The 12,130-nt window shown below is 43.4% G+C and overlaps 1 protein-coding gene across 1 annotated transcript in view; it reads right to left on the bottom strand.

Annotated features, from left to right (window-relative positions):
- Positions 1-12,130, bottom strand: part of LOC129713271 (anthrax toxin receptor 1-like) — a 142,374-nt gene that overhangs the window by 110,527 nt on the left and 19,717 nt on the right. Inside the window, exons 2-3 of the mRNA XM_055662207.1 lie at positions 8,038-8,109; positions 5,212-5,283 (exon numbers count right to left, since the gene is read on the bottom strand). Of these exons, the coding sequence (XP_055518182.1) occupies positions 5,212-5,283; positions 8,038-8,109 (144 nt within the window). The remainder of the gene's footprint in view (positions 1-5,211; positions 5,284-8,037; positions 8,110-12,130) is intronic.

The raw sequence follows: 12,130 nt of genomic DNA, 5'->3' as shown, positions 1-12,130 counted from the left end.
AAGTGATGCAGTGGCACAGCAGTAGAGTTGCTGCCTTACTGTGCCATAGACTCAGCTTCAACCCCGACTAAGGGTGCTGTCTGTATGGAGTTTGTACGTTCTCCACGTGACCACGTGGGTTTTCTCCAGGTGCTCCAGTTTCCTCCCACACTCCAAAGATGTACAGGTTTGTAAGTTAATTTGACTTTGGTGAAAAATTGCAAATTGTCCCCAGTGTGTAGGATAGTGCTAGTGTACATGGATCGCTGGTCGGCACGGACTCGGTGGGCCGATGGGCCTGTTTCCGTGCTGTATCTCAAAACTAAACTAAACTAAAGAGAATATTGCACAGGTTGGTACAAGGTGTCAATGTGTGGAGATTCACACCTCAGCATACAGCTGTAGAGAAGGCATTACCCCTGGAGGTTGTATGGTCAAGTTTAGACTTTGGCAACTCTGAAGGAGATAGTTAATGATTACAGCGACCAAGAGCAAATGAAGAGAGGAGGTAAAGAGTCATGGTTTAGCAGATGAAGGGAGAGGAGAGGCCAGCATCACCCAGGAGAAGAGAGAAGGCAGCATTTATGTGCACGTCAGGTAAAGCTAGACATGGAATCAGGAACCAGGAGAGGAGATACAGGGCTAGTCTCAGCACCAGGGGCAGTTAGAACATGTGGTGTAGTGTGAGGCACTATGTTCGGCACTTATTTTTATGATATAAATACAATGTTGATTTTAGTGAATAACCTCTGTATATGCATTCTTTAGACTGGTGACATCCCTATGCACAATATATAGCTTTCCAACACTGCAGCATGGTACAGCATGCTAAAAAAGACACAAAGTGCTGGAGTTACTCAGTGGGTCAGGAAACATCCCTGGAGAACATGGGTAGATAGACAAAAGTGCTGGAGAAACTCAGCGGGTGCAGCAGCATCTATGGAGCGAAGGAAATAGGCAACGTTTCGGGCCGAAACCCTTCTTCAGACTGATGCAGGGTGGCCAGCATCTGCAGTTCCTTCTTAAGAACATGGGTAGATGACATTTCAAGCCGGGAACCTACTTCCACAGCACCCTGTCGGTGTATTCAGCCATAGCAACCCACATCAGACAATCTGAAGAAGGGTCTCGACCTGAAACGTCACCCATTCCTTCTCCCGGAGATGCTGCCTGTCCCCGCTGAGTTACTCCAGCTTTTAGTGTCTATACACAAGGATAGTGTTGATACTGGAAAATACCTAGTGGGGGGGGGGAGTTGAGTGGTTGACGATTGAAGATGTTTATTCCATCTGCACATTAAGGCTTTCAAAGGGCCAGCAAATGCCACCAGGAAACCACCAGGCTGGCTTCTACACGGCTGGACTGGGAAGCAGCTTTGTTCTACAGACGTTGCTTGTGGGGGTCCCACAGAAGACGGGACCAATAAAAGCCGGAGTACTCTCGTCTTTGATGGGTAATTAGCAACTTCCTGCCAGCGGCTGCTCGTGAAAGACAATTAACCATCTTTTCAGCTGGAATAAGTTTAAAGCCCAACTCAACCTAGCCTGTCATTAGCAACTTCAAGTGTTAAGAGATCATTCTGAGTTTAAATCTCATTTGCAGAATAAAAGTTATCCTGTGATGTTCGTAAAATTATTCCTTTGAAAAATATATTTTTGCTTGCAAGTTGATTTTTATTCTAACACACAATTCTGGTTTGCGTCAATCCGGCATTATTCAATACAGATGTTTCTTCTTGTTTCTATGTCCTAGAATTACCTCATCAGCTCTTGGTAAATCATTAAATTGCCAGGAAGGAACTGCAGATGCTGGTTTATTGTAGGGAGGACGTTAGCATATTAAATATTGGAGAGTGCTTGACCGAGAATAACTTCTATTGTTTGGTTTAAGTGGAATGCTCCTACTGTACAATATCCCATGTCTTATACGATGTCTTATCCCTGGGAAGTTCTTTCTGTTAATTTGCTGGTGATCATATGTTAACAGAAGACAAAGCTCAAATTCCCTTCATCTACTTATTCTGCGTACTGAGTGACTAAATATTCAGAGGTTATTTTACCACTGGGCTGAATCGCACCGATGCACAGCCAGCAACATTGTAGAGAAGCACTGGCTGGATGCAAATGATGTAAGTCACGTATTCTGGACTCGTGCCTATGCATTGCAATTTAAAGTACAAAAGTTGCCAAACTCACCTCTTGCTTAGCAACTTGGACTTACCACTGAGTCTGGGCGTTTAGTTTAGTTTAGTTTAATTTAGTTTAGTGATATAATCTGAAGAAGGGTTTCGGCCCGAAACGTTGCCTATTTCCTTTGCTCCATAGATGCTGCTGCACCCGCTGAGTTTCTTCAGCATTTTTGTCTAGCATGGAAACAGGCCCTTCGACCCACTGAGCATGCGCTGCCCAATGGTCACCCATTCACACTAGTTCTATGTTACCCCACTTTCACAACCACTCCTTACACTGGTGGCAATTTACACTAGCAATTTTGCACGAGCATTATGATTATCAGGCTATATTGATTGTTTTAAATATTATATATTATCTGTGTGTACTGCATTTATAGGTCTGTTAATCTGCTGCAAGTACAATTTTAATTGTTTCATTGTAGATACATAAAAGAATTGAGTACTTGATTCTTGACTTATTATTGAAAATACCTCAACCGTTTGTAAGTAGTATGTTAACAGAGTCATTTAAAAACAATGAAATAGTTCTCTGACTGCATGAGTTGTTATAATCGAGGGCGGCACAGTGGCACAGCGGTAGAATTGCTGCCTTACAGCGCCAGAGACCTGGGTTGAATCCTCTCTATGGAGTTTGTATGTCCTCCCTGTGACCGCATGGTTTTCTCAGGGTGACCCCAACTCCTCCCACCCTCTAAAGATCTACATGGTTGTAAGTTAACTGGTTTCAGTAAAATCATAAATTGTCTCTCATGTGTAAGATTGTGCTACTGTGCATGGTGATCGCTGGTCGGCGCGGACTGACTCGGCCGAAGGGCCTGTTTCCGCGCCTCTAAAGTCTAATAGTCTAAAGGGGAGAGATATTTTGGATGCATCATCGCAGGCCTGTTTGCCACTCAAAGCCCGTATCCACATGTTGGACAGCTGCGTGTATCCAAGCCTCGGGAATGTGGGCGGCCGTGTGGCTGGAACTGATTAGTACAGGCAGGGGGGGGATATTACAGAGGGAGATGAGCTTAGACAGTTTGTAGTATCAATTACGATCCTGCCCATGAATGTTGCTACTGTTGATAGTTAATCCATGATATGCCAACCCTCTACAACTCTCCCATAAGGTTCATTTGGACATGGTCTACCACGGAGCACTGAGATTTGTTACTAATTTTAAAACCCTCACGCACCACTGCTCTTTGTATGCTCAAGTTGGATGGTTTGCCCTGTCCACCCGCAGACTCCATCATTGGCATATCCTTATTTATAAGACTATCCTCGGTGTTCTTCCCTCATACCTGCAGAAGTATGTGATTCGAAAAAGCACAGGAACTTATCAGCTCCGCTCTGAGGACTTGTTCTTACTAACTGTACCTGAAGTCCGTACTGAACTGGGGAAAGGGCATTTAGTTATGCTGCTCACTTCACATGGAACCAACTGCAGAATGAACTGAAACTTAAGGAGCTGGTTTCTATAAACAGATTTAAATCCCTTCTTAATGATGTTGAAGCGGGCTCTTCCATCTGTACATGCTTTGTTTGATGATGTTCTGACTGTGACTCTATTTATATGTTCTCTGTTGTTTTTAAATTATTGTCTGTAACTGTGGAACTGTGCTGCTGCCTGTCTTGGCCAGGACTCTCTTGTAAAAGAGATTTTTAATCTCAATAAGACTTCTCCTGGTTAAATAAAGGTTAAAAAAATTTGATTCAGACTACGTCACCACTGTGGCAGTCACAATGTCTAAATGGAATGAGCAGGCATGCTTAATATGATTGCATACTCTATTCTAATGTAGGTTAGCAGGTCATCGATGACCACTCGAAGCTCCGAGAAAGGGCTGGGTGTCGGGTACCCCCTCTCCAGAATATCCCCGTCCTAATCATCTTTGGTTTTGTTTATTGTCATGTGCACCGAGGTACAGTGAAAAGCACCTTTTCCACGTGCTTAATGTTCCGGTAACTAGTGTGCAAGGATCATACTGCAGTTGCATTCTCTGAGGGTTTGTACACATAATGTTAGCGTAGATTTAACGAAAACGGTTAAAGAATCAGAGGTGCAATGAAGAGGCGTTGTTTGCTGGAAAACCCAGGCAAGAAGGATAGTGGAAGCATATAAAAGGGATAAACTCCTGAAGCAGAAAGCAAAACAGGAGTGTCCTTGGAGGTTGGCGAAGAAAATGTGTAATTCTTGTCGAAAAAAACTCGAAATGCAGGAGTAAACGGCCTGTCCCACTTTCACGACCTACTTCACGACCTCTGCCGAGTTTGTCCTTGACTCACACTCGCAGCATGGTCGTCACGAGGTCGTAGGTAGGTCGTAGCGGGCCATGATGCTAGTTGTAGGTACTCGTGGCATCAAGTAGGTCGGGGCGTTTTTCTAGCACGATAAAAAATGTCCACAAGTAAAAAAGGTTGTGAATTAGGTCGTGAAAGTGGGACAGGCCCTTAAGTCAGCGGGTCAGGCTGTGTCTCTGGAGGACATCAACAAGCAAGGTTTCAGGTCGAGTTTGTATTGAGTTTATTGTCATGGGTACAGTGAAAAGCTTTTGTTGTGTGCTAACCAGTCAGCGGAAAGACAATACATGATTACAAATGAGCCATCCACAGTGCACAGATACATGATAAAGGGAATAATGTGAATACCATTTAGTGCAAGATAAAGTTCAGTAACGTCCGAACAAAGATTTGCTCGATGGGAGAGGGGAGAAGGGGGAGTGGCCGGGGTGCGACTCGTCCTTGATAATGCTGGTGGCAGCGTGAGGTGCAAATGATGTCAATGGAAGGAAGGTTGGTTTGTGTGATGGCCTGGGCTGCAATGCAGAATGCTTATTCAGACTAAAGAAGGATCCTGACCCGAAATGTTGCTTATCCATGTTCTGCAGAGATGCTGCCTGATCCATTGAGTTACTCCAGAACTTTGTGCCTTTTTTTTTGTGAACCAGCACCAGCAGTTCCTTGTGTCCAACTCTTGTAGAAGCCCTACACAGGCATCATGGCCTATTGCATTTTACAATGCCGGGTAAACACGGAATCATTTGGGCATCACTCACCTGTCCTCTGTCAAGGTCATTAGTGTGGTACCTCTGGTTGAGAAAACGATGAAAGACATTCTCAGCTGTGGGCTGCAAAAGAACACGAGCGGGTAGGTTAAAGTGAGCCAGATTGAATGGTTTGAAATCAACTGCAAGACATTCTGCTACAAAGACAAATGTGGAAATCATTTTGTTTGCTGCACGAAACATTAAAGAGTCGGAATGGAAATAAATCTTCAGTCAGATGGGTCAAACATGCAATGTATATTGGTGCAGCTGGTAGAGCTGCTGCCTCACAGCGCCAGAGATCCAGTTTCAATCCTGACCTCGGGTCCTGGTTGTGTGGAGTTTGCACGTTCTCCCCGTGACCGCGTGGATTTCCTCCGGGTGCTCCGGCTTCCTCCCACAGCGCCATTTTAAGGAGCGAGTTCTCAAACTTGGATTGATGAAAGAATGGCAGTCTATTTCCAAATTAGAATGATGTGTGGCTTGATGGATAACTTCCTGGTATTTCAGTGGGAACAAATATCAAGAGGAAAAAAACCAATGAAAAGGAGCAGAGGTTGGCGTCTGGGTCCTTTAAGCCTACTCTGCCAAACACGTGGGGGTTTGTGAGGCTAATTGACCAATGTAAAAAAATGTCTCTAATGTGTATGAAGTGGATGAGTAAAGTGGATAACATAGAACTAGTGTGAATAGTTATGGTTAGCATGGATTCAATGGGCCAAAGGGCCTGATCCCATGTTGTATCTCTATACTAAACTACGCCATGTATAAACTACTCCACTTTTGATTTTCAATTAGATCGGAACTCAATTTAAAAACCAGAACACAACATGCTCACACTGTAGAATGTACTTGGTGCATGGGTGAAGATGAATTTCTTTTGTTTCTTGGAGTAGAATTGTATATTGTAGCCCCATTATACAAGCAATACACTCTTGACAGCCCATTATTCCAAAACAATTATCGACAATTATGCATGGCCTGTGGGACTGCATCTGGAGTACGGTTTGTTCCCTGGATTTCCTGGTTTAAAGTTAAAACTGCCATGCAGCGTAACAACTGTTCCTCGAATGGCATGATTGTGGTACAAGGTGGTTTTGGCTTTGCTCGGTCTGTTTTCACAAGAATTTAAAAGACCGAGAGGAAATTTCAATGAAACTTATAAAACTCTGACAGACTGGATGGAGGATGTTTTTCGTAGCTGAAGGGTTTAGAATCAGGCACGAGGGACATTTAAAATAGACACAAAATGCTGGAGTAACTCAGCGGGTCAGGCAGCTTCTCTGGAGAAGAGGAAGGGGTGACGTTTCGGGTCGAGACCCTTCTTCAGGCCTGACCCGATATGTCACCCTTTCCTTTTCACCAGAGATGCTGCCTGGCCTTTTGAGTTACTCCAGCATTTTGTATCTATCTTGGGTGTAAACCAGCATCTGCAGTTTCATCCGACACATCAGGGACATTTAAGACTGAAATGCGGAGACTATTTTTACACAGAGGACGTAAACCTTTGGAATTCTTTACCACACAACTGGTAGAAGGCAAGTAACAGATTCTCCTCCATTTTTATGAAGGAGAAAGATAGATTTTAAATGATAAAGGATATGTACAGAATGTAGCAATGTGGTATTGAGTGGGAAGATCAAACATGATCATATGAATGGCAGAGTAGGCTTAAAGGAACCAGAGGCCAACCTCTGCTCCTTTTCATTGTTTTTTTCCTCTTGATATTTGTTCCCACTGAAATACCAGGAAGTTATCCATCAAGCCACACATCATTCTAATTTGGAAATAGACTGCCATTCTTTCATCAATCCAAGTTTGAGAACTTGCTCCTTAAAATGGCGCTGTGGAACATCTTCAGCAATAGGGCTGCAGATGTTCAAGATGGCACCTCACCACCATCTTCTCAAGGGCAGCTAGCGATGAGCAATAATTGGTAATTAATTACTAAGGGCAATTAAAATTAGTAATGTAATTTTCCAGGTTAGTGGTCAAAGGCGCATTTTAGAGACTGCATAACTATTGCGGACCAGAAGGAGAAGTGGGCGCAAAATGCTGGACTAACACAGCGGTCAGGCAGTGTCACTGGGGAAAAGGAATAGGTGACGTTTTGGGTCGAGACCCTTCTTCACACTGCCATTCCTCCAGCATTTAGTGTCCACTAAATGCTGGACGACAGATGGCACAATGGGCTAAGTGTTTGGCTGGCGACCGGAAGGTAGCCGGTTCGAATCCCGCTTGGAGTGCATACTGTCGTTGTGTCCTTGGGGCAAGACACTTCACCCACCTTTGCCTGTGTGTAAATGTAATGTAATTATGTGAAGCACTTTGTGGTCAATGCAAGTTGACTAAAAATGTGCTATATAAATAAGATTATTATATTATTATTATTTCTTCAATGTAAACCACCATCTGCAGTTCCTTCCTATACAGAAGGAAAAAACATGGAATGATAGAAAATAGGTGCAGGAGGAGGCCATTCGGCCCTTTGAGCCAGCACCGCCATTCATTGCGATCATGGCTGATCATCCCCAATCAATAACCCATGCCTGCCTTCGCCCCATATCCCTTGATTCCACTAGCCCCTGGAGCTCTATCTAACTCTCTCTTAAATCCATCCAGTGATTTGGCCTCCACTGCCCTCTGTGGCAGGGAATTCCACAAATTCACAACTCTCTGGGTGAAAAATGTCATTTAGGAAAGGTCTCCCATTTAGGACTGAGGTGGTCTCCCATTCTAAGACTGTAGCCCCTGGTTCTGAGACTGTGGCCCCTGGCCCTGGAAAAGTAGACTTCTTTCAGGCCACGTTTCCTTGGAGAAATACAAGAGGATATTTACCTGATGAACTTATGGGCAAGGTGATTCACAAAGTAAAAAATTTCACTCCAGTGATGTTCAACGCTCCCAGATCTGAAAGTGAAAACCAAATTGCCAGTTAAAGTTTCATGCTTAAAGAATTATATTTTTTGACATTTTTTCTTTCTTAGAAACATTGGAAAGTCCTAAATAAGTCAAACAAATGTATCTATAAAGCCAGTAACTTCTCTCATGTTCAAACAGTCTGAAGAAGGGTCTCAACCCGAAACATCACCCATTCCTTCTCTCCCGAGATGCTGCCTGTATGCTGTATTCTGCTTTAACCGGTATGCTCCAGAGATGCTGCATTACTCCAGCATTTTGTGTCTACTAATAAATAATGGAACTGAATTAAAACTTTCTGTAAGAAATACAATCTTATGAGCAATGGTCAACAAGACCTCAGACAGGGAGATATGGCTTTGCTCAAGATTACAGCATCTGCAGTCACTTGTGTCTCCTGGCTTATAGATTTGTTTTGGACTGACAAACCTATTTCACTCTTTGATGTTGTGTCCCAGGAGCTCAAACAGAGTTCCAAATCAGATTCAATATGAAAACCACCATTCAATTCAGTTTTTCTTCCCACTTTGGGGTGAGAACTTTGTTATGGATAAAAAAAATAGGAATAGTAAAACGAACAATGAATAGTGTTTCGAGGACAATGCGGCAAACATAGAAAATGGAAACACTTTGTGAGTGTTACTGACAATATTTAAACATGAAACTGAAAAAGACTCAGCAGTTGTCCAACAAATCTGGAGTCTTGGCCAGTGGCCAATCAATTTGGAGAAACAATTGAAAAGGCTAGGGAAAGAAAAGAAGAACAAACTCGGCAGACTTCTACAGTCCTGATCAATATAGGTTTAGGTTTACCAAGGTACAGTGAAAGGCTTTGTGTATATGCTATATATTGGATGAATCCCGGGGCCGCAGAAAGTTTTAGAAAGTTGGGGGGGGGGGCTGAGCGATCACTGATCATTCAATTCAGTTGAATTGAATTCAATTCCAGCCTCGGGGTACCCGGTGAGGGAGCGGAGTGACCGAGACAGGGGAGGGTGACACAATTATTAGTTTTTGATGTTGCTCAACCTCCAAAAACTGAGGGATATTACAGGCCAGCCCCCAACTCAAAAAGTGAGGAGATATATCCCCCAAATCCCCCCCCCCCCCCCCCCCCCCCCCCCTCGGGACCCCTCCCTCCCTCTCGGGACCGACTCTCACTCTTCGTTCACTGCCCCATATCTCGACTGTGAACCGCGCTGTGATTGCCCGTTGCGCGAAGGGAGGGTTTTGGGGGGCAGTCGGTTTCCGCCACGGTCGGTCGTGGTTTTGCCGCGCTCACTGTGCGCTTGTTCTGAGATTTTGGATGCTGGTGGTCCTCAGAAGAAGAGGAAAATTGGTCGGCACGGTGGCGCAGTGGTAGAGTTGCTGCCTTAAAGCGCCAAAGGCTCAGATTTGATCCTGACTACGGATGCTGTCTCTACGGAGTTTGTACGTTCTCCCAGTGACTTGCGTGGGTTTATCCCGAGATATTTGGTTTCCTCCCACACTCCAAACATATACAGGTTTGTAGGTTAATTGGCTTGGTATAAGTGTAAAATTGCCCCTGATGTGCAGGATAGTGTTAATGTGCAGGGATCGCTGGTCGGTGCGGACTCGGTGGGCCAAAGGACCTGTTTCCGCGCAGTATCTCTAAACTAAACTAAAAAAAGTCAAAGAACTACAGCGTAGCTTCAAAATATTTTTCTTTTAAAAGGCAGACTGGAATGTGCAATTCTTCAATTAAATAGTGGTCTGGAAAGGAGTGATCGGAAGATTGGTTTTCAATAGGATTCTTTAGATGGAGAATGGAATCAGGGGAACGTTTTATTTGTGTGTTGATAAGTTAAGGGCCTGTCCCACTTGGCCGTCATTTGCGCGTAATTTACGCGACATCATTTAGTGTCACGATGCACGATACGCGCGTCGTGACACGCGCATGATGCGCATTACGCGTGCATGGTGCGTGATGACATAGCCAGTGATTCGCGGCTGCATGCGGTGTTGCAGGATTTTGTGATGTACAAAGTCTTCGCGCACCATCTGCGTGACGCGCAAATGATGGCCAAGTGGGACACACCCTTTATAAGCTTTGAAATGCAAGATGGTCACTGCATAAAAGTTACAGGGAACTATTAAAAGTAATGGAATTTAGATAATCTGTATTCTTATAAAGCCCGTGCTCTCATATTACATGACTGGAGCAGTCACAATTACCATTTAATGGTGGAGGTCATTTTGATAAATTAAACAAAAGATTACGTTTCTATGTAGCATAATTCATGCCTCTATCAGACTGCCCCAATGCCAATGAATGATGTGGTTGCCAATGCTTTCTCTGAAGAAATGTGGGGAAAGCAGCAGCCAATGTATACAGAGCGAGCTCCCACATACAGCACTCTGATCACGACCAGATGATCTCTCAAATGGTGAATGAAATTTTTTTTTTTTAAACTGGAAAAAAGCTAAAATAAGAACAGAAAATGTTGGAAACTCTCAGCAGATCCGAATGTCTTCGACCTGAAATATTAAGCGTGTTTCTTTCCAATGATGTCGGCTGGCCTGATGAAAGTTTCCAAGTGTTTTCTGCTTTTGATTCTTACACAGTGAAGTTGGCTGAGGGATACACATTGTCCAGGGCACTCAGATAACACAAAGGAACACGATGAAGGAGCAGGAGTAGGACATCAGGGCCTTCAAGCCTGCTCCACTATTTAATATGATCGGGGTTGATCTACACCGGCCTCATGTCATCTTCTGCGCCATTTCACCTCAACCCTCAGTTGCACTATCTATAACATTTTTATCCACCTTCCCTTTAAATATTTCCAATGATCCTACCAGGACAGAGAATTCCAGAGATTTGTCACCCTCTGTGACAACAACTTTCTGTATACCTCAGTTTTAAATGATTAGCCCTTTATCTTACAATTGTGCCTCCTCATACAAGACTCTTCCACCAGTGAAAACATCCCAACATTGACCCTGTCAGGCAACCATCCTTAGTTCATCTTGACCATTGCATAATATGTTCCTTGCTCCTTTACCATTAGGGATATGGGCCAAACCTGGGCAAATGGGACTAGCTTAGAAGGAGCATCCTGGTCAGTGTGGATGAGTTGGGCCGAGGGATCTGTTTTCATGCTGTATATGACTCTATTCATAATATATTGGCGACTTAACCCTCTAGTAGTTCTGGAAATCTCACAACTTGTTTAAATACTCTGACCTTTGACACCATTAAAGCATGAATGTCAAACATGTTTGATTCAATGGTTATTTTATTTGACTATATTCACACACAAATCACTCAAGTGCTTCCACTCAAGCATCTAATTGGGCGGGGTGGAAGTTTGCAACCTTCACGTGGTCCGCCCTGTTTCAACGAATGCAATCAACCCAGTGTGCGCAATCAAATAAGATCAAATAGAACAAGTTGTCCTACAACTTTAGGCTGTGCACGCCATACGCAAGAAGAAGATCTAATTGGGTATATTTATAACCCAAAAAAATAAACTATCCAGATAATTACATCTATCAATCTGAAAATGAGGATTTGTAACAGTCTGGCTGGTCATGTCTTCTTCATTTGATCTAAAAAAAAACTCTTCAGCCCTTTCTGCAAATGCATTTCTTCCAATACAACATAGTAAATTATGTTTAGCTGATTTGGTTTAATTAGGCATGCTAAACTCTGGAGTCGCCATCAAGATACACTAAAATAACTTGGCATCAATAATCATATCTGAAACATTTAGGCAAATTGTTCTCCTCAGTTCTCTGAATGGAAATAAAGAACTCTTTTGAAAAATTGGTCCTTACCTAATGGCTCTTCCCAAAATCAATGCCAGATAGCTTCAATGCCCTCTGTGGACGTAAATATCCAGGTAAAATGTAATACCAACATCTGTGTACTGCTTAGCACCTCTCATGGAGTAACATGTTCTTAGTTTAGTTTATGTTTAAGAAGGAACTGCAGATGTTGGAAAATGGAAGGTAGACAAAAATGCTGGAGAAACACAGCGGGTGAGGC

Source organism: Leucoraja erinacea, chromosome 35, assembly GCF_028641065.1.
Source record: "Leucoraja erinacea ecotype New England chromosome 35, Leri_hhj_1, whole genome shotgun sequence".
NCBI lineage: Eukaryota > Metazoa > Chordata > Chondrichthyes > Rajiformes > Rajidae > Leucoraja > Leucoraja erinaceus.
This window is presented reverse-complemented; position numbering and strand designations above follow the sequence as displayed.